Source organism: Apostichopus japonicus, chromosome 22 (assembly GCF_037975245.1).
Source record: "Apostichopus japonicus isolate 1M-3 chromosome 22, ASM3797524v1, whole genome shotgun sequence".
NCBI classification, from domain to species: domain Eukaryota; kingdom Metazoa; phylum Echinodermata; class Holothuroidea; order Aspidochirotida; family Stichopodidae; genus Apostichopus; species Apostichopus japonicus.
In genome coordinates this window covers 14,196,045-14,219,310 of record NC_092582.1, presented here as the reverse complement: position 1 = coordinate 14,219,310, position 23,266 = coordinate 14,196,045, and the positions used below count along the sequence as shown (strand labels likewise).

The 23,266-nt window shown below is 37.0% G+C and overlaps 1 protein-coding gene across 2 annotated transcripts in view; it reads right to left on the bottom strand.

Annotated features, from left to right (window-relative positions):
- The window catches only part of LOC139963398 (axonemal dynein light chain domain-containing protein 1-like), a 33,887-nt gene that overhangs the window by 7,038 nt on the left and 3,583 nt on the right, over positions 1-23,266 (bottom strand). Inside the window, exons 2-24 of one of the 2 annotated variants that reach the window (XM_071964118.1) lie at positions 23,135-23,213; positions 22,236-22,438; positions 21,483-21,586; positions 20,825-20,930; positions 20,306-20,391; positions 19,575-19,631; positions 17,792-17,975; positions 17,249-17,343; positions 16,429-16,521; positions 15,619-15,685; positions 14,168-14,205; positions 13,473-13,593; positions 12,538-12,806; positions 11,651-11,710; positions 9,728-9,815; positions 8,705-8,887; positions 4,578-4,629; positions 3,437-3,653; positions 2,778-2,871; positions 1,959-2,149; positions 1,613-1,709; positions 1,029-1,202; positions 435-542 (exon numbers count right to left, since the gene is read on the bottom strand). In XM_071964118.1, coding sequence (XP_071820219.1) covers positions 435-542; positions 1,029-1,202; positions 1,613-1,709; positions 1,959-2,149; positions 2,778-2,871; positions 3,437-3,653; positions 4,578-4,629; positions 8,705-8,887; positions 9,728-9,815; positions 11,651-11,710; positions 12,538-12,806; positions 13,473-13,593; positions 14,168-14,205; positions 15,619-15,685; positions 16,429-16,521; positions 17,249-17,343; positions 17,792-17,975; positions 19,575-19,631; positions 20,306-20,391; positions 20,825-20,930; positions 21,483-21,586; positions 22,236-22,438; positions 23,135-23,204 — 2,757 coding nt within the window. In that variant the 5' untranslated portion in view covers positions 23,205-23,213. The remainder of the gene's footprint in view (positions 1-434; positions 543-1,028; positions 1,203-1,612; positions 1,710-1,958; positions 2,150-2,777; positions 2,872-3,436; positions 3,654-4,577; positions 4,630-8,704; positions 8,888-9,727; positions 9,816-11,650; positions 11,711-12,537; positions 12,807-13,472; positions 13,594-14,167; positions 14,206-15,618; positions 15,686-16,428; positions 16,522-17,248; positions 17,344-17,791; positions 17,976-19,574; positions 19,632-20,305; positions 20,392-20,824; positions 20,931-21,482; positions 21,587-22,235; positions 22,439-23,134; positions 23,214-23,266) is intronic. The other variant, XM_071964119.1, reaches the window with a different exon arrangement.

The window sequence follows — 23,266 nt, the reverse complement described above, 5'->3', positions numbered from 1 at the left end:
ATGGTGAGTCTTGACTATGAAGACAATCCTGCTAGGTTTGAAATATCACATCCTCTACCTTTCATATAATCATGGCTAACTTGTCATAACACCCAATTTACACAATGATAACATTTCAAGAATCCTTGCGTACACCATTGAGAACTGAAGCGAGTCGCAGACGGGAGGACGGGAGACACATGTGAGGGTGGCCAGCTCTGCCAGAGGCTCCTCAAAAATCCGGGGGGGGGGTGGGGTCGGACACTTGACTGCACCACAGGCGCATACGTCTACACCCCTGATGGCCCCTGGTACTGATTAAGCCTGCTCGCCGACTTAAACCAGCGCTGAAAACCACACAACCATACTGTATTAGGTATTAGTAAAATTAAATAAACCATTTGTAACCGCCTCAACTCTAGTCATCGATAACAATCTTTGATTCTGTCCCTTACCTCTCTTGTGGGTGCAATTGCTGGTGTCTGGGGGACTGAATCAGGTGGAGGGCTTTCTTTAGGAGGCTCGACTGAAACCGGTGCCGGAGTCATTTCTTCACCGACCAGCTGAAATGTTTAAACAATTTCAAAAGATTAAAAGTAATGTTACACAGTAACTGTAGTATAGTAACAAGAAAGACACTTCATATGAGAAAGAGACAAAATTTTATGTGAAATTGAATTGCCTCGAGATCAAAGATTCTGCAAAAACCAGGTAGTAGCAGGCCTGGCAAAAGGAGGTCAGGAGGGGGGTAAAGTTTGGGGCCTTGGGAAATATGGAATAAATTATATAGTATTTTCTAAGCAGTTTTTATGATCATTATACACAGAACTAATTATTGGTAACAACCAGTTTTTAGTGCAGACGGTAATCTTAATAACATCACCATGGCAACATCTACACATTCAACGTCATCAATTCCACCATTATTTTCACCATTATCATAAAATATGCTCACAAGCGATGCTGCAGAATCTTGGACATTTTCATAGATTTTGAAAGCAATCTGTTACAATGAAGTTAAATTTTTGCAATATTCACTGAATTCTCACCTCAGCCCTGCTCTCTACTGGTGGCATGTCCCCTTCGACACCCCCCTCCCTTGACTCGTCGCCGATGGGGGCAACCGAGTGGGGTGTAGCATTGCCCCCCAGCTTGGCCAACTCTGAATTTTTTAGTTCTTCCATCAGTATGGTAGCAGTGTGTATCCACTCTGCACACTCAGTCTGTTTGATGAAAAAAAAAAAAAAAACACAAATAAAATATTACCAGCAAAGTACAACAAAGCAATCAAATTATGCCAGTAAAAATGACCTGTTTAAAAGGGGAAGACAGTTCTTGAAAGTAAAATTTATTCCAACTGTCTCCAGGACTGAACGGAACAAATATAAACTTGAAAAGATCCAAAAGAGAAGAGATCTGAATTACTTAAGTTGTACACGTTAAGACTTGTCAAGCCCAGATTAAAAACTTAAAATTCTTTGTCAGTATTATTTCAAGAGAATAGAAATAATTGGATTCCTACACAAGCCTACTACCTACAGGCTAAACTACAACCCTTGCCCATGCGTGTGTCAATCAAGCTCAAATTAATCCATGATTGGTTTACATATGGCAATGTGAATTAAAGACTGACCTTCAACTTTTTGAGGTCTCTAAACTCGTGGTCAAAGTCCTCGGCGCCCTCATCCTGTCTCCTCTGTACCTCCTCGGCTACAATGTTCACACAGCACCTGGGGATGCAGAAAATCGGCGACACAAAATTAATCCATGCAGCATTGGGAAAGGATTAGATGAATGACTATTACTACATTACGCTTGATTGATTAGAAAAAAAAAGTGTTATTGTTTCGTTTCCAAAAATTTCAAATGATCGCAACTTTGTTTTGATTTGATAATATGTGTTTTTGTGGGGTTAAGATTGCTTAAGATGGGGAGGGTGTGGGGAGGAGGAGGAGGAGCATAAAGAAGGAGTGACATACCCAGATATATAATTTGAAAATGATGTCAAGTGATCAAAGATGGTTGATGCTTTCTCTCTGATCTCTGCGTAGCTGAGAGCAGTCGACATACAACTGTCTACGATCTCCTGAGGACTGTCTACTGGATCCGGAGCGAGTCTAAGTAACACCTGAATCATCCAGTGGACCATGTCAGCATGTAGCACAGACACCTGTATGAAGAAAAGGGGAAACAATGAGAGGTCAGAGGTCACTGGTTTGAAACCTGTTCTAACAAATTATTTCTTCAGAGGTTATTAAGGCACAGTTGAATAGTACTGGCTTTGCTTCTGTTTGTTAGGTTAAGAGGTAAAGTCGACTATCTATGGGGCTAGACAACAGTAAAATAAATCAGTGAAAACCTTGTGCAAGTCCATATATATAAATACATAGGCGTAGGAGCCCAATTTGATTTGCATGAAAAATGTAACCAAAATTGTTCGCGCGCGTTCAACATCATATAACTATGCATCGGTTATTACATCGCATGCCAATTCCATACAATCATTTGCTGTGTTATTACCCTTCCACATTGGTTATAATTTTTGGGGAAGTTGTTATTTTCTTTAAACTATTGATTTCCTTTAGCTACATCATTGCAATTTTTCTTTCATTAGGTGCCCGAAAAATTTTCAGCATATTGCCCGAAAATATTTGGTTGGGGGGCTGCAGCCCCCCAGCCCCTATGACTATGTATATATATAGATATAGATATATATATATATATATCTATATATATATATATATATATATATATATATATATATATATATATATGTGAGTGTGTGTGTAAACTCTCACCTGTTCAACAAGCTTGGAATCTTGACTGTCTATTCCATTGACGGTGTTACTCAGCCACTTCTGTGAATCCTGGAAGACAGTATCCTTGTCAATCCTGGGTGTTGAAATATTTTAATAGTTATATCATTTAAAAACTGTACAGAGCAATCCCAAACCTACAATGCACAGATTCCAGTAATATTTGATGGGCTAAATACCAATGAATTTATGCTATAATTACATATGCAAAGCATTCATATCTAGCATACTTTGAAAGACGGATTTAAATATTGAAAGTCTCAATTGAAGGGAAATAGCGAGTAACTTTTAACGAGTGTCTCAAAGTGATAAAAGCTTTGTTGTATAATCTCTCACTCAGTATTTCCAATTGTTGTAAATTCTAAAGTAACATCACGATGGTAAAATGGTGGGGGAAAAAAAACATCACAAAATTGTAAACATTTGGCAATGTATATGAAACATGAAAATCGGTTCCCATTTTACAGGAATTTATCTGAAAATAAAAATACAAAAATACTGGAAAATTTGAAAGCACTGCATAATGGTCACAATCCATCTGTCAGTCTCCACGTTGAACTACGTCTATCAAAACTTGGAAAAATGACACATTTTAATATATTGCAGATTAATACGGATTTGTCACGTGACAGAAACCTTACTGGCTGTGAGTTTTCCTCTCCGATCTGTCATCTTCCTTCTGGGAGGTACCGATCAAGGAATCCACTTCTTCGATGCTGTGATCCCATTCGTGGAAGAGTTCGTAGAGGCGGGACCATTCGGCCTCCAGGGGCATTGGGCCTCCGTTCAGGATGGTGTTTAACTTGGTATCCCAAGACTCTATGCTGTTTTGTATGTTAATGAAACCTCTAGCTGTGCCTGTTACAGGATAGAATGAGATAAAATAGCGAGGTTTCAGATCAGGACCGATACTAATTTCAAACCTGGATGTGTTTGTCATTTTAAGATCTATGGTAATCTCTCGCGAAGTAACGTGAATACTAAAGTTATAGGGTCTAACTTTCTATCCTAGCAGGATTTTTCCTGCTAGGATTGGAACATCAGGCGCTCCCAAGTTTACATATCCACCAACACAGGCTTTTTGCAGTACATAGGCAGTTTGTGAAATATTTGTAGGACGCTTTGTTGTAACATCTCACACAAAAAGGAATCAGTACTTGTTGAGTTTAGTTGAAATTCACTGCTGATGTTATAAAACCTTAAATCACTTCGAACCAAATCCAGTCCCTTTTGACTTATGTAATTAGTACACTGGTTTGCATCTCTATTGCAAATTTGTGTCATGAAATATACAACCAGCTGGTGACAATCCCAAGTTTGCCTAGCCTCTTATTCGCAAATGAGACTAAGCTTGATTAGATCTAAATAGACAAAGTTAACAGGCATGGATCAGGTAGGCCAGGTGCGCAGGGGGGGGTTGGAGGGGGGGCTTAATGACCACAGGGCCGCATCCCGTCCTTCTTAAAATCCTGGATCCGCCCCCTCATGTCAGGTTAGCAAAATATCGAACATTAATACTTCAGACAACAATGGAATGACTCCTTAAGATCACGCAAGTTGTCACATTAATGGGACAAATCTTACAGTGCTGTAGCTGCTCCTGCATTACACAAGAGGGAGGGAGGAAGGGAGGTGGAGTGAGGGAAGGAAAGAGAGAACCGGCTCCTTCTATAATTGGGGAAACATACCGACAAGGTTCTTGCAAAGCAAGGTTTTTAAAAATAATAAAAGAACTGTAATCTTGATCAAACCATGGATTATAGACTACAATTTCATACTTACCATTCTCACCATTAGTCCTAGTTTGGTACTGAGTATGAAGTTGCTGACATTCCTGGAGGGAGAAAGAATTGATGCTTTTAGAAATATTTAACTCTTCTAAAAATTAATCTTCACAATGAGCATTTATGAACAGAGGCATAAAATACCAGGGACAGGCCCTGGGGACAGTTATGGCACTGGGTCCCCCTTTATGCACTTTTCATTTTTCCTTCAGTATATGAAAATGAAAATACACTATTCTTTATGAAATATTTTCCTGGCTCCACTACACATTTTATCTGATCCCCCTAGTTGACCTCATTCCCCAGAGCTATATATCCCCTTAAACATCCCCCTCCCCCAAACACATACAACCCCCCATCAAGGACCTCTGAACTCTTAGTACTGCATCCTTACAGCAGCAACGATGACAGATTTTGATATCAACTTCTAAGAAAAGGCTAGCTCAGCCCTCGTTTCTGTTTTTGAGGGATTTTTTGTAAAAACAAAAATTCAATTCAAGTCCTGATTTTTCTATGCCTGCATGAACTACCAATCTGGGAAAATACTGTTGAGTCTTGCCGAGGTGTGAAATTTTGTTCCCCAATTTGTTTTTAAAATTCCTTTCATTTGAATATAGACAATGTGTACTGGTCAGTGGTACTAAGAGTGTTGCAAAAGACACTTCTGGGTGATCTACAAGAAGCATGGATGATACTTTAATATAGCAGGGTTCTTAAAAAGTCAAATTTATACAACTTTTATCCATGATTTTATGTAATACACTGCCACAAGTCAGTAGGCCTACTTTGGTTCAGATTGATTGAGTGAGTAAGAAATTTTGACACAATCTGGAGGAAAACTATCCCCTCCTGGTCCACGACTCCCATCCTCATCCTCATTGGCCCGTCACAACAAAGACTTGAGGTAAAAACAAAGAAACTCTGTGCCAAAATAGCAATTATCATTGTTATGCAGAAGACTGTATAATATACTCATTACCACCAATTTCACAAGGGAATGGAGTGACAACGAGAAGGAAAGCTTGAAAGAGTGTACATTCAGAGTAAGTGTGAATTAATTCTAAATCTCAGGATACCACAACTCTGATGAGACAGTTTTAATAAAGTGCTATTAGGTGTTATTTTTGGTTAGATTGGAACATTTGCAGATCATCTGCCTGTTGAAATCAATGAGAAACATGGAGTTGCTATATCCCTATTTCCAATCTCCTATTTATTATTTATCTCCCAGACTTCTTTCACCTTCAAACAACTTTTATCTTGATCTGGAAGTAAGTGTTTTTCTTTGTTTTATTGCACATAAAAGTTTGGAATATATTTTTCTTCCACATAAATCCCAAATGGTCTGCTACTAGATAATTCATATGAAATATTATTTATCTCCCAGACTTCTTTCACCTTCAAACAACTTTTATCTTAATCTGGAAGTAAGTGTGTTTTGTTTGTTTTATTTTTGTTCACATCAAATATTGAAATATATATTTTTTCCACATAAATCCCTCATGGTCTGCTACTGGCTAATTCGCACAAAATGTTATTTATCATTTTTTTCCAAGACTTCTTTCACCTTCAAACAACTTTCATCTTGATCTGGAAGTAAGTGTGTTTTTCTTTGTTTTTTTGCACATATAAGTTTGGAATATATTTTTCTTCCACATAAATCCCACATGGTCTGCTAATTAATAATTCACATTACAGTGTTAAGCTACATACTGCAATGAAACATTAGAGTGCAACATAAAGACATATACACATAGACGTGTTTAAGACAGAAAATAGACTGCTTTAAAGACAGACTCGTGAAAAGCAGATATAGAGCTGACTGAAGAGTCGCTTGGTGTAACTATGGGTTTATAAGAAGAGAATGATAAGAGGAGAAAGGTGGACGGCAAAACAAACGTGAGAACACAGAAGAGTGCACAACAAAAATGAGGAGACTGTTTAACACAGCAGCAGGCGAAAAATGCTTGACAATATTTATCATACCTCTTTCACAGTCTAACGTGATTACGCAAAGTTGCAAAAATAATGAAAAAATAAATGCACAATACAGTGATGAAATGCAATAATTATGCAATTTGCATAGAATAAAAGGAATGAGTAATAATACACTAAGGCTACTATTATTTCATGCAGTTTTGATCTCGAAAAGCTACAGCAATCTCTTTGTTGGTCCTCTAGCTGTGTGGTATCACAAAATATGTACTTTTTTATTGACTTTAATGAAATGACCAAATTCTTGCATTTTTCTAACCTTTTTCCTCAAACGAGCAATGTGCGAATAGATCGGCAATGCACCAAATTCTACACAGGGAATTTGACCAATCAGATGATACTATTTAAACTCTATACTTGATACATCTTAACTTTAAGAGTTGAAGCAGTACCTATTCAAAACTTTACTAGTCTTAACCATCAAAAATAAGGGTCATTTTTAACACTACAGAACGCCCATTTCCGGCACTACAGAACGCCCATTTCCGGTACATATCTACCTATCCACCACAAAATGTTTTCATTTCACACCCCTACCAAAAGAGAATTATTTATCTGTCTCACTTGGCTCACATTTTAATAAGCTAATAACAATTTGATGTGATCCTCAATATTTCAGCACCTAGAAACATTTTCATGTTAGCATTAATGACATTTAAAGAGTAAATTGGGAAATTGGAAATTGTAAAATGGGAAATTTCTAGTTTGGATTTGAAAACAAAGTTGACAAGGCATCGAGGCAAATGACCTACATTTTTAAATGATTTCAGTATCAAGAAAGTTTAAAAGTTGGTAAAATCTAATTCAAATAGCTGATTTAACATTCTTGCATTTTTACACCCGATGCAGGGAAACTGTGGTACCTACAATGTTTACATAGCTTAAAACTGTTATCTCTGATATGAATAACTTACCCGTGTTAACTGGACGATGACAAAAATTGGCAGCAGATAAATATGAAAGATGGGAATAAAATGATTGTGATGAGGTACATGTATGATGATGATGTGAATAAAGAATATGATATAATAGTGTGACATGTAAGCAACAAGAAGTTATAATGTAACACAGCAATATATATCAACACTGCATTATTGAAAATTGAACATTTGGACAGAATGAACAACAACAATGTGAATATAAGCTATCGAGCAGGACAGGATTATTCAAGAAATATTGCTCGTTTAATACACCTTTAGCAAATTTGATTTGTGTTTAAGTTTATTTCTGAAGAGCGACAAGATTTGGTGTCACGCAGCATTCATGTATACCTATACAGTTCACAAAAATACTTTTGATAATAAATTAATTCAATTTTTGTCCTTCAAAAACCACAGAGGACAGTTTTGTGTTGTTCATAAAGACAGATAAGCAGCTGGATATGTTTGCAGGGTAACTGTTCTCACATTGGAGTTCCAACGTTCCCTCTAATAAAGTGAACTACTTGTGTATAGGTAATATTTGTTCACATGACTTTATAGCAGATCGTAACATTTCATAAGGTAAGTATTATGAATCAATATTCCCCTTCTTAACAGGATTCATACAGTTTAAGGCTAGACAAATTTGCTATGAAAATTTTGTCAACGTAGGCTAAGTTTCGGTGTTAGGTTTGAAAATAATTTTTCGTGCTAGGTTTGAAAATAAAAAGATCCCCTTTGGTTGTTCAGAGACACATTTATCAACAAGCTATAACAAATTTACATATGTCCTGATTTCTTACAGGAGTGGCTGGGTGGATTTGCAACATTTTGAGTGTCTAGTTTTTGTGGTTTCAACAAAGTTGTAATAAATACTCTGGAAGAGGTAGGTTCTGGGTGGTGAGTTGGACATCTGACCAACTCCAGTTTAACCACAGAGAAGGAAAACTTCTCGGCAAACAGTCCCTCAGCAGATCTGATCTTACACTAAGATTGAGCTTTCTAACTTCAAATCAGTTACCATTTTTTATGTAGGTACACTTCAAAATCACGCTTTGTTCCACAAAGTGGAGTGGGAATGCTTCAACTTGAACCCCCCCCCCTCCCCCCAAATAGTTTACAGCTACTTCAATATTCTTTCTTGATTTCAATTTGTGATGATCAAAGTATTTTTCTAAATAAATTCATGAATGTTAAACACCCATCTCACCTGTATCATCTCTTCGAGTTTCTCCTGGTTTGGATTATTGATGCTGTCGGTCGGTTTGTGGCGATTGAATACCTGCAGGGCTGTCTCCGTCCACACATCCACTTGCTTCTGGACTTGCTCCAAACTGTCTTCTCTGGTTAGTAGGACGTCCCCTCCAAACTTTTCGACCTCTTTGTTTAGTACCTTTATGAATTTTGTTTTGGTAAAAATCGGAAACAAAATGAATCAGCCAGTGGTCATTAGCAATGCTGAAGCAAGCAGCTCAGGTACATCTCTGTGTGATCCCTGATAAGTAAACAATCTACGATGCAGGCTAATAATAATATATCTAGAATTACATATAGCAAATTGCTACTAAAGATGGGCAACTTCACACATCTTTCATTTATTTCATTTGCTTCATATCAAAGGTTTTATTTGACAGAAAAATTTGTTAATCATTTCATTTCATTTCATGTCATTTTTTTTTTTTCTTCTCAATATAAATACAATGTAGGTTGAATATGTATGCTTTTATACAATAAATATAATTTCAAATGTACAAGGAGAAAGTAAGTGGTCTAAAAGGCCCTTAATAGGCTTAACAAGTAGATCCACTCACCAGAAGGAAAGAAAGAAAGAATCATATTCTTTATTCTTGATATCTGTATGTAGAATAATGTAACATCGGCAAATACTGTATGGCCTTACAAGCTTTAGATTCTTTAATTTTGCACTTCCTTTCATAGATTGTTACCGATGGAGTGAGTATACAGGAAAATTCTTGTTGTATATATTTTTGATCACTCTGTAAGCTCTTTGGCATGATTTGAGAGACTAAGCAAATCCCTGGGAAAGTTACATTTAAAGAACGCTTGGAATATGTACTTGTTTAGATATTTTCAACTGTGTACATCCATGTATGCCTCTTAGCAACATTCCCAAAGCTGAATGAAAGATTGAAAATACCCTCCAGACGAAACCTAGTTGTAAACAATTGTCAGCATTGGATTTACATTAAATGTTCCGAGATGTTTTTCTTACCTGTTGCCAGGTCCTCATGTCATCGTACAAACTCTGTATCATCTCCATGCTTGGCGCATTTATCACCGTGTGGATGTGGTCACTGGCTCTGGATATAAAATAAATAAATGGCACAGAAATGACACAAGAGTCTAACTGCACAGAGAATATTCTATCCATGCCTGTCATGGAAGGACAGGAGCATAGCCAGGATTTTCAAAAGTTGTAGGCACGACTATCTGAGCAGAGCGCCACCATCGGTTGGCGCGGAGCGTACAAGAAAATGTTTGGTTTTACAAACCCCCCAGATGGCCGGAAACGGCCCTTCCCGAGTGTTCATTCTGGTTCCCTAGCCTCTTGCTAACTTGAGACACCTCATTCAATATCACTTTTAAACCCCCTCAAAAAACAAGTTAAAATAGTACGTAATTCAATACTACATAAAATTAGCAAGGTTCATGTACAGAGTAGTCTTACTTTGCAACTTCTGATACTTGTAGATACAAAGATAGGCCAGAAATGTCTTTGATACAACTATAGCCAGTAATTGTCTTTGATACAACTGTAGCTAGTAAATGTTTAAGTTAGCCTAATAAGAGAAGGCGAGAGCTATCTGACGATTGCCATCTGATGCAAATTTAATAATAAGAAGAATAGGTCACCTAATTAAGCCATATTGCTATGTTCATTTCAATAGTTTTTCCTGTCTAGACTCTAAAACTCGTCCAGCAAGCTTATGGATTTGAATTATGGGTGTTTTAAAAAAAAGATAACTTGGCCAAAAAATGTGATGGCCTATAGTGCTACATACTGGCTACGTCCCTGAAGGAATTCGTTGCAAACATTACGTCTTCATTGGAAGATAATCGCAGACCGAATGCTGATATTTTTTAATCTGTTTGATCAATCTAATCGGTCGATTATCTAATCGGAAAAAAACGATTGCTGGCTGTTGGTCTCAGGACTCTTGAAGTTTATCAAAATAAATACAAAGCATTGTAATAAAACCTGAATAAATGAAATGGGACAAGCTTTGCTGCTTGAATGATCTAAAAAGAAAAAATCTAAAAATAACAACCAAGTCTCAAACCCAACCCCTATCTTGACACATACTGGCAAATTTGCGTACAAGTCAACCTTTGACACATTCTGATTTCATATTTATCTTTTGATTCTTTGATTCTTTGTTATCTTTCAACTTGCATGAAACTTTTCAAATCTTTCAAAACTTTTTCAGCTATCTTTTCAGATTTACTTTCTAACAGACAAAAGGAGAGAAAGAACAATGGTCTTTTGTGTTAATGAGGTGCATTAAACTGGATTGATAGTGCATGGACAACAAAAACTTAAAATGAAATTAACTGAACGCCATTGAATTACTTGAAGGAAGAAATGAAAATACCTCGTGCTAGTTGAAAAAAAAAAGAAAGTAGAACTAATGGGACTTTTAAATCTGGAGTAAAAAGCTTTAAACAGCATTTTCTCGAGTCACTAAGCTGTCACAGTATACATTTCTAGAAATCAATTATGAAATATTTTTTTCAATCTGAAACCTTATCCTCCAACTTTTCTGTACTTCTTCACCCTCATGTTAGAAGAAGACAAGGTTTGGTGCCATGTGGGTGATTTCCACCTCCTTTGTATGAAGATGATTGATTTTCCATCGAGTGGGGTTGGTAGGGGGTATTTAAGGTTTATTTCATGTCCCAACATGAACTGATAAGAAGATGCAAATGTGTGTGTATGTGGGTGTGTATGAAGGTGCATGAGGCGAACGAAGGGTGGGAATGGATAATACATTCAAAAAAATTCAACAGTATTTTTATGAAAGCTTAACCTCACAGTACTGTGGCAATATTTTGGTGTCACAGTTTTAATATTTTCTGGGTGCGTGTAGATGATAGAGGGTGATTAAAATTGGTGCTTTTGCTAACCGTTTCTTACCTTGACATATGTCGAGGGGTGGCAGACTCAGAGCCTACCACACTACCATCCAAAAGTGAGCTATATTTATAAAATAAATTATGATCTTTAATATTTTGAGGGATGCTTTTTTCAGACTTGATGAAATGCTATTGAGATTGTTTCAAACAGTGTGTCACACTATTCTCATATGTGAAAGACTAATACGAGGAAGAAAAATTTAGCGAGCGTCTTTCAAGAAGCTGATTCATTGTTCAAATAGCACTTGTGAAAATGAGATAATAAATGGGAAAAAAAGTACAAGATGAAAATTCCATCATTATCTTCACAGAGATGTGATCTAATTTCTGTTATCTGCGAAATATATGGATAAATGCATTGAAAGTCATTCACAATCTGGACGTAATAAGTTTGGTTGAACAGAAAGTCTAATTGAACTCCGACCAGAATGAGACATTTTGTTATATAATACTTGGGTGATATTATCAGAGTCTCAAAGAAAGTAGACGTTTAAAGGAACTCAGTCCAACTATACATTTGGTAATAAAACAAAAACCCTTCATATTTTGTTATTGTTCTATGTAGCTCTAGGGACAATTTGTGTGTACATGAAAAAGATGGCCTGTACTCACACAAACTCATAAAAATCGTTTGCAGAACTTAAGTCTAAGTTTCATAAGATCAGGTAAGCGACAAGGATAGGTTAACAGTCATTGAAGAGAGAAGATAATTTTCATAGCATGCGGATCTAAAAATCATGCCCTCGGTTTGTAAATGTTAAAATTTCAATGGTTACAGACACAGTGTCAATTACCAATAACATGATTCAAATACTTATTAAATTTCTCCATCAAATTCTTGTCAGTATACTGTTGCATGTGTACTGTAATATATATATATATACTCACACAATAGAACCCTCAAAGTGTTCCATCCACTTCTCCACTCCTAGTTTCACCTGGATCAGCCTCTCGTGAGACTTCTGGTCGTCCTCTAGCAGGACCTCGTCGAACCGGATGATGAGTTCCCGATGCCTGGCGATGAATCCCTGCAGGTGGGACAGCTGTTCGGTGTCCCTATCGCTGAGAACGACCGTGAAGTGATTGGCGAGTTTGCACCAAGCTTTCTCGCTGACGTGGAGTCTTCTGGCAGTGGATAACGAATTTGCTTCCGTTACCTGATGAAGAAATTATCGAGTTGTGTTTTAGCCTTTATTCTTAGTGTATTCCTAACAGAGGAAGTAATAGAAGGAACCCTTCTCATACTCCCTGCGCCCAGCCCACGACACCTCCCCTCCCCCCTCTCCACACACACAAACACTCCTTGCCCACCCCTGCAAAGCTTAATGCTTGAGTTTGCAGGACAAAATCAATTCACTGGTGAGAATACAGCATGGTGAAATTGCAGTGCTTTCCTCAATGATACTGCTGTTTTCTTCTATGCTCGTTGCTTCATGAATATTCAAATCTCTGAGAGCAGATTGCCATCTGTGGCACATTGTCTGTCACCAGGATATATAATTTCAAACAATTCACCGCTTCTTAATACTGTAATACATCTTAAACACTTGATAGGCTGTAGAAGCATCTTACAATATAATAAACATTGTGGAGGTATCTGAAAATATTCACAATCGATTGAGTCCAGTCAAGGGTGACCCGTCTTAGCAACCGTGAACATTCTTGTATCATTCTGTTTTATTTCAGGCCTTGAACACAAATTATATTTCATAGTACCTGAAAAATTTACAACAACCAGTTGCAACTGGAAATCATTAATTTTGATATAAAAAATTAAAAAAGTAAGCAAGCAAGCAAGAAAGAAAGAAAGATTGAAGACAAACCTTGAGAGCTAAAGAGTATGCGGCATTGCTCCACTGTTCTCGTTCAATGGCTAGGTTTGTAACGTGAGACTCCAACCTCCTACGCTGCAGTTCGTACAGTTCATGGTATTCATTCAGAAGGCTGTTGTGGATGAAGTATAAGAGCATGTACTAATACCTTTTCATCAATACAGCAAAACACACAGAAATCACAAGAAAAAGATCATTTTTACAGTTCCAACTACTTGTGCACGGTCATAGTTTCTGGTTGGGTCAAGTGATATAATCAAAGCCTTTATGACCTTTGAACTCAAAATACCTTGGAAAGCAAACACACTGGGCTTGCTCTTAGGACTTTTGTTTTCTTTAAGTGATTTGCTTTATTACACATCAGACATCAAACTGGCAAGGTAACAGGTATTTGTAAATAGGGGATGACTAGTAACCTTATATTAACTAACGTATTAAAACAGTAACACCCCCCCCCCCTTTTAACCCCATAGCAAGAACAATTAGAAGTACTGTGGTTATTAGCATAACATTTTCATGTTTATCTCAGAATGCACATTTTCATTTCAAAAGATATTATTTCTCCTTCGAAAGAGCCAAACATACCCCCACCCCCCCTACATCAACCCCAGGGCCACATCTCATCCTCATTAAAATTCTGGATCCAACCCTGCTTTGTCTCCTTATATTGTTTCATACACACATACCTTGAGTTCTTCTCTGATTCTGCTAGGGCTTTGGCAAGCTTAAGAAGAAAAGGAAAAAAAAAAACATCTTGTGATGACTGTTAATTTCTTTTCTGCTATTTGTGTTTTAATTTCCAAACCAACTTTCAAAACAATGTACCTCATTTGAAGGTGTGATTTCTAATTTCTTTGTTTGTTTTTGCTATTCCATAACAATTCATTAAAGAGTATGATTGCCTTGAATGAAATTTTGATAATCATGTTTAATGTACAAACAGGACCTCAGTTTAAGTTGACAGACGCTGTGAACTAACATATGGATCTGTTTCCTTTGCATTGTTCTCACACTGAGTTACTTAAGTTACTGTGTTACTTAAGTTAGGGTGTTACTTAAGTACTCAAGGGAAAGGGTTCATTAACTTGTCAATGATGTTGGGAAGAACTACTCCTAGTCAAGAAGACCCAAAAATGTTAACACAAACATCAACCATTCCATTATCCAAATTGTTCTTCTCAACCTCAAGAAGCTCACATTTCAAATTTTAGCTCTCCATACCAAGAAAATCACAACCCCTTGAAGCATCAATAAATAAATAAAAAGTTATATCAAATGTGCATATTTAATTACGTCAATTAATGTATTTTTACAGAAACAATTAAGACATTGCAAAGCCATTTTTAATCAATGGGGTACATTTCAATATGTATGAACCAAAACAAATATTAATAGCGGATGTCCGAAACAGACCTTTGTCCATAACTGCATCAGTCTGTTTCCCTGTTGAAGTAAGGATCTGCTGACATTGTGGTCTATTAAAAAAAGTGTAAAACCTCCAGGCTCGTAGCCAAGGGGGGGGCGACTGCCCCCCCTTGTACATATTTTTTTGTATGTTTTTATGATATCGCTAGTAATTTCAAAATAGAAAATGCTTAGATACAACTTGCAAGGCCTTGGAAGTGCCATTTCCAGCGATCTGGGAGGCATTTTCGGCCAAAATTTTCTTGTACGCTTCGGGCCAACCCATGGTGGCGCTACGCTTAGATAGTTTCCAATGCCGAATCTACGGCTCTGATAATTTGCCTACAGGTTCGCCCCTCCCTTGGCAAATTCCTCGCTACGCGTCTGTACCAGTCCAGCTGACATTTGAAAACTTTCATATTGAAGCGTTCAAGTCTCTGTTAATCGAGAGGTGCATGTAATGGTATACTCAAAACAGAAAATGATCTAATTCTGATCCACTTCTGCCTTGGATTTATTAATTTGATGAAATTTGTATCTACAAAATGAGTATTCTTTTGTCCATGAGAAAAGGGTTTTTCTCTCTATCAAACAAAATGGTATTTAGGATCTCTGAAGCACTTTTTTATTTAGTTATATACTAATTACATATTTATTTATTGCAAATTGAGTAAAGTGAGATAGGCAATAATTTATAAGCCCTTTATAAGAAAGAGCATATTCCTTTTCTCACCTGTTGCTGAGCTTGTTGTGCTTGGGATGTAACCACTTTATCATGTTCCTTTACATCAGACAACTCACTGAAGACAAAAGCGGAAAACGTCAAGTTATAACAATGAAAGCTTTTATGAATTACTGTTATCAAATAGCAGTGGACAAGATGTCAAAGGTCACCTGAGTACCCATCTCCACAAAGTGAGTGTTTGTAATTTGAAAACGTTTTCAACGTTTTATTCAGGCACATCCACCCCAGTGATGGCACACAGTTTCACAGTTCTACAAAATATTCGTGGTTGGAAATAATGGGTTTTTTCAATTTGATCCTCCCAATGTACCATGATCCAGAGGACATTTAGACAAAATAATGACAAGAAATGAAAGAGTGATTATTCTTATTCTTGTCTTCCTGGATGACCATTTCACTTTCAACTTTCACTTTTTTGGGCAAATCGAAATCTTAAACTCGACACTTGTGCTTATTGTTGATATTTGTCAAGCAGATTCTAAATGTTTTTTTTTTCTTTTTTTTTTCAAGCAAAATCCTCTGGAGACGCCTGTCTTTGCAAAGGAACAAAAAATGGGGTGAACGTGTTTAAGTTATTAAATATGCTGCGACATTAACCTCATTTATCATTATAAAATCCCACTAAAAATAACAGCATCTCCAGTTTACATACAGACGTCTTATGCCCTCGCGTCTCACTGACACAAAATGCGGACATCAAAGACAGGATACATATTAAAATATATATATTATAGATGCTCAAAATAATTTAAAAAAAAAAACAAGAATTAACCACGAATTAAACAGAGAAGTACTTACTTGGTGAGCTCTGCGATTGAACTCTTAAACCTGAATAATTCTTCTGTGAGCCTCCTATCAAGGGCTCTCTGTGCCATAACTTCTTGGTGAAGGCTAATATTTGGATTAAGACAGGAAGATATGACAGCAATTAAATAATGAATATTAATAAATTAATCAATACCTAGACATTTTGGTTGCTCTGAGTATTCATGGTAAATGAAACAGCACCCAAGGTTGACCCTGTTCTCCACAAATGAGCGTGATAGCTCAACATGACTATCATTGTCACAATGGCTGGGGAACTCAGTGTAAACACTGGCTACTCCACACAAGATGGATAGATACTTGATTCCATAGGACTGATGATGCAGTTCTTCACTGGCAAAGACCTGTTTATGTTAAATATCAGATTTCTGTCATTTGCATATTAAATTTGCATATTGTAATTTGCATATATGTGTCCAGGGAGCATCCTTTATGCTGATGGGAGGTACTGGTACAGCATGCAGGCATGTTTATCATAATATCTAACCTAACATTTCATTTCCAGAAGGTGTACTGTTCATGAAACTGCTTATTACTTCTTTGTTTTATATAATACTTCAGCAAACTTTTTAAGACATACAGCACATACATAGACATAACTTGGGTGTTTTAAACATAACGTTATCAAAATCACAGATGTAATGAAGAAATTTGGGGAATGTCATGTGTACATAGGTCAGTGGTAGGAAACATTCTAAACAATTACCAGAGTTGGTCAAAACCAACTTGATATATGAGAAAATAAGCTTTTGCCCGTTTCTGAATGTTCAACAACTCAAAAAAATGATGATACCTTTTAATCTGACGGGGTACTTTGTCCAAGAGATGATTGTAAAGTTCTCTGACTCTGGATAAAAGCTCTCCTCTCTCTGAACACTCCACCGTAGTCTATTTGGGAAAGAAATATAAAAAAATACAGATATATATAAATAAATTAATTAAGGATTATGCTATTTTGGAGTGAAATAAAGAAGAAGCATTTGCAATAAACTTTCCACTTAGATTGAGACCATGGAGCATGTATGAAATATTTGGCAAGAACCACAACAGTCAAGATTGGACCTGTCATTCCTGTATTCCACAGTTTGATCTAACATAAGAAATACGTCTTTGACAGTAACTTCATAATTCTTTTACTCGAGGCAAAAGAAGATTCTATTCATGTTGTATTATGCCTCTCCCACCCCTGCCCTCCCCCCGCCCTCATCCAACCTACATTATATCTGAAATTTGAGTCCTACACCATTTGTGGTAATAATAGGGGATATTGAAATGAAGGGGAAAAGAATAGGTTTAGTTTTAACAACACAGACGGCAATTTTTAGAGCTCACTGACCTGTCGAATGAGCTCATGGAAAACTATGTTATAAATGTTTTGTTCTTTCTTGATGAGTTCCAGGAGGTTGTGCATCTGTGTAGGACCTTTGACCTCGACTTCCTCATCTTTCACACCAGCTTTTTCAAGAATAGCTTCCAATGCTTCTTGTAGCTGTAACACTTCATACCTACTTGTTGGTTTCCTGGTAGGAAATAAAATGAATAAAAAGTAATAGATAAAATGAAGAAATTGATTGATAACAGGGCTCATTTTTAGGAAAATTTTTAAGGTTGTCCTTCGGACAACCTTGCCTTCATATTTGGTTTTTCCAAAGGATTTCTTGGTTGTCCAATGAAAGCACCAAAAAATACTACTGGAGATTCTTGACGTGGTTCATTGCACATATTGTGTGCACTAAAGTTACTTAATATATGCTCAGGGACTGTTATGTCAGTTACATACGTCCTGTGATTTTCCAACACTCTGGGACGCAATCTCTTAGCCAGGGATGCAACAAAACCTTCAAATTGCTTCCGTCCGGCAAACATTTTGGGGGAAACCCTGAGTACACACACTCAGAGCTAGGCCTATGAAAAACAGAACAAACAATTTTTTTGAATGAATATCTTTCTTTCTTTTCATAAAACCACAACTTCTTCTCTAAAGCATCAAAATTCCAACCCTTTGTAAAGATGATTGAACTTGTTTGAAAACAAAAAAATCGTAAAAATCAACCGCAAGTACAGAGGTAACAACACTTCCATCAGAGAGATTTTCATGTTAAAAACAGTACAATGGTGGTTTCAAATACCATTGTCTGCCAACATTCTTGCATCAATAGTGCTGAATGAACACAATGGCTGTTGTTTAAATGCAACTACTTGTAACTATGGTAACTAGTCAGCTTTGACAATAATTTTATTGTTGTATACTAGTTACAGCTTTGGTCCTTGACTTTTTTGTTCAAACTATAGACATACTGTATCACTAAAGGCTTCCGTTGCTGACAAGCAAAGTTTGTCAGGGGTCACTATAACCAAGTATTGTGCGTTCCTTATAGCACTGCATACACGTTTTACTCCAGCTAGCTTGTCTTACATGCATGCGGCCTTAATGTAGAAAGCAAGGGTCTGTAGTGTACAAAGTATACGATAGTTAACGTTGAACTATTAGTGCATATGAACAGTACCCACATTGTCTTTACTAATAACAAATCGTGTTAACTGCAAGTTAGCAATGCAAAGGGGTGGGGATACAGCTAAAGTGTAGGATTTTCCCCTCATTACGGAACATACCAAAATGTGATTTATTTCTTACGTTGTTCCTAATATGAATGGGGGAGGGGGGATACCAACAAGATACAATCACTATTTTGGGGCAGATTTTGACTTTAAAGAATAGGGGTTTTCCGAGTTTTGTTCGAAGTGTTGAACACTTACGGCAAATGCTAGTAGTCTGTCGGACAACCTAAGCAGTGTTTTAGATTATCCGACGTGATTTTTGGTCGTCCCGGACGACCGTTAAATCTGAGCCCCGGATAAGTTTGCTTGGTCCAATTACAGGGCATCTACACCTAAAACCCATTCATTTGTGATATCGTTTAGCGAAACAGGCTAATGATTAACAAGATTGATTGATTATACTACATCATAAAATCATACTTTTTCCTTCTTCTTCTTCTTATCATTTTTACTGTATACTGTCAGAACAATGTCACATCCCCATTACATGCTGATGCTGTGAATTTTAACAAGATTACATCACAACTAGAATAAATTAACTTGGCAATGAATCTACTCACATGGAAGGAAATTTAACTAGGTTCATTTCATCATCCACCAGGTTGGTCGTGTATTTACTGTAAAAAAGGGTAAAAATATTATGACTCTTTTTAATAACAGGTACAAGAGAATGCAAAATACATTTCCAGAAATGAAAGGAAAAAAAGGGAGAAAACATCACAACAATGAAATAGTTAACATTCTGTCTTTAAGATAAGGCAAGGTAAAAACAAAACATGAATAGTGCAAAGTTTTGCAGAGTCAAATTTATTTTCAAAAACTTTGAGAAATCGGGCGAAGGTGCTTGCTGCTAGTTTTGACAATGTGCTGAGGTTGCTGCCTCTAAATAATGGGAATGGGGAAGGGGGGGGGGGAGGGACTGATATGCCGGGTTGGTCAATTAGCGCAGGATTTGAACAAGAACCTACAGACTAGCTTGAGGTATGCGAACTCTCAACTGCACATGACTGAGATGCATCTAATTTTAGGCTTACAACAATCCAATCAACTTCATGCAAAATTTGACAGCAAATGCAGAGAATTTTTTGGAGAGATCAACTCATTTGACATCTCTAACCAACCCATTCAAGTCAACAAAGTCTTTGTGTTTTACATTTCATAGCGTCGAATAACATATATCAATATTACCTACCACCAAGTAATGCTAAATAATTACTACAACTTATATTTTTCCCCTTTGATATCTTTAATATAAGAATCATACAATTTTGTGTCTTCGTTGGATACTTACTCTTCTTGGAACTCAAGTTGTTGCACTCCCTTTGACTTGACAATGTGATATTCTGATGGGATGAGCGTCTCCGAGACAGCCATGGGCTACAGAGAGGACATATTACAAAAACCAATCAAGTTTTATGGGGTATGAATCAGATTGGAGATGATCCTGCTAGGGTACCTACTAGCTAGCCAGTGATCAGTGTACACTTCAAAATGAAGAATAATTTTTACTGGCAACATTTGCTATAACTGCCTTGGGGGTATTTTTGCAATTGCTTTTCTCACCTGTAGAACTATGGTGCCCCAAAAACCTCCAATAGGAATGTATGTTATTTATGTCTACTGGTTGGGGTCAGGTTGGATATGATACAGAAATAATTGAATGGATAACTCCCCCACCCACCCCCACCCCCACCCCACCCTCCCTCCAACCTACCTCTCAGTTACCTATGTGAATAGAAACATTAAAGGGCATCTAATATTTATTTAATAAAAAAAAAAATCAAACAACTTCCCAGAAAAGGATGATTACCTCTTCTTTGCTTCTATCTTTGATTCTGACAGTGCTGGGATCTCTGGTATTAGGCTTGGCCAAGGGTGGTTCAACCAAAGCAACATCGTATAGGAATGATATGTCTCTGCAAAATTAAAGATTGCATTAAGAAAATAAAAATGAGAACAGTAATGAGAATAATAAGGAATGGGAAACGACATCCATGTTAAAAGCATAGTAACAATAATAAATTTCACATAGTTTTAATTGTTGGATACAACCAGTGGCATAACTAGGCCTGTGCAACTCTTGGGGCCCGGGCTACCACCGTAAAATATGACAACTAATTGACAGAAAAAAGTTTTTTAACTGGAAGATTTTATTCATGTTTTACCCTTATGACTTAATTACTGTTCAGTAGAGTTCTCAAGTTTTTTTCTCTCCCGATACCCACCAAATAGGATTGAAACAAAACTCTGTCCTCAACAGAGAAATCCTTAAAGTGCCTTATCTGGGCATCTACAGGTACCATATTACAAAACTTCTCACCCAAGCCTAAACGATGGTCGGGCTTGGGTGAGTGTGGATTCTTCTTTGGTGGCCCATTTCTATATCTGCACCAGGGCCAGGTTGCTCCTTGCTATGCCACTGGATACTATTGAAATGAGTCTGTCATTACTATTTTAAAAGACAATACCTTCCTGCTCCTTTCAAGGACACAGGCTGATCTGTAAGATGCTGGAATTTCTTGCGTTGATGTGGGAAGTGCCAGAGATTTGCTGAAGGAGTTTTGTTCTTTCCCTGTAAAAAAAAATATCAAATCGAAACAGTTGGCTTTCAATGTCAGATTTTCCTGTATGTAAGGTCATGTGGGTGTCATATGCACCCTTACCATAACAATAGCCTGTAGTATTCACAGTGAAAGGGACAAAGACAGTTACGTAGATAAAGGATCAACATGAAGCAATTCAAACACAGGTCTATAAATGACATTTTTCATCCCCGGTTAAAAAACTGCTTTATACTTGATGATACTATATCTTTAAATTTGTCTCTCACCCCGTGCACCTCGCCCGTCCATCGACCACAACATACGACTAAACTATCCGACAGTTTGCCTTGGTGTCGTGCAAATTCCAATGAAGAATCACAAATACCGAAATAAATTTTAATATCATTTTAAATAATTAGCATGTTAATAAAATATCACTGGTAATACGGATCCATTATTATAATTAAATAACCAAAGCTTGTCCGAAATGTTGTTCATTTTGAGTCACGTTACAAGACGAATCTCTTTCAAACCAAATATTAGGGATCTCTTTGATCTTGGAAAGGGCGCAGTGAACATAAACCAAACCGATAGTGACCAAGCCTCTGGCTGTATTCAAGTTGATAGCAAACCTTACAGTTACCTAAGCTGTAGTAAGTATCTCAAAGCTATCATTACCTTTCCTTGATGTGCTCCATTTCTTAATCTGGATGGTGTACTGAGCTTCTCCTTCACACTTGGACCGGGTAACTGAGTCAGAGCCGACAGTATGTCTTCTGGAATGAATTCGCTCTGCAGCGAGGTTGGAAGAGGTTTAGTTTTGTCGACCTTATTGTGACTGGCCCTAAGACTTGGCAACAGAGCAGCATCGTCCTGAAAACCTTTTTTGAGGAAGACGTGAGAGAGAAACTGATGTCAGTTCCAAAGGCAGATGAAGAATGAATGTGATTACAAGACGTAGCAAAAAATCTCTCGAAGAAGGTTGTTATGCAAAGTATGGTCTCGTCACATCGTTTATGACGTGAAGTATAAGGTGGCATATTCTATATCGAATTTACATATCAATCTGCCCGAGGAAAAGTGATGAAAAGCGATGGGAGAACCTCCTTTTACCGGTATATTATCAAACAGGATCTGTTTTTTTTTTTGTGGCTTGGATGTCAGAGTACAATTATTGCAAGACATGTAACTATTGTAAAAATTGGATAAAATTGATGCAAATTTAGACCCCTCTATGCCTTCCAAGATCAGCATACAAAAATTGTTTACTAGTGAGTAAAGAAGCTTGTTCACAAGTGTCAAAAACTTTATGCTCTCATTATGCCACGATAGGAAAATATGAACGTGCTATGAATGGCCACATGTCAGCTATCCAGTGGGGGTAGGGCTAAGCTAGTGACAATTTCTACAGGGAAGATAGAGACTACATAACTTAATTTCACAATTTAGTATGTACAGTATGTCAAATTGGACAATTTTATGGAGAATGATACCATGTAGGCAACCTGACCATTGGTTGTGGTGACTTTAATTTTAATACCGTAAATTTAGTAACTCAAATCTTGGAGTGATTTTACCTTCTTTTGTTAATGTCAGAGACTTGTCTTGTTGCACATTCCCTGGCATTGATGTCACTGCTGCTGTCATGGTTGAAAGCTGAGAAGACAAATCAGAATTAATTTAAAAATAATATGATCAATATGCTGTGA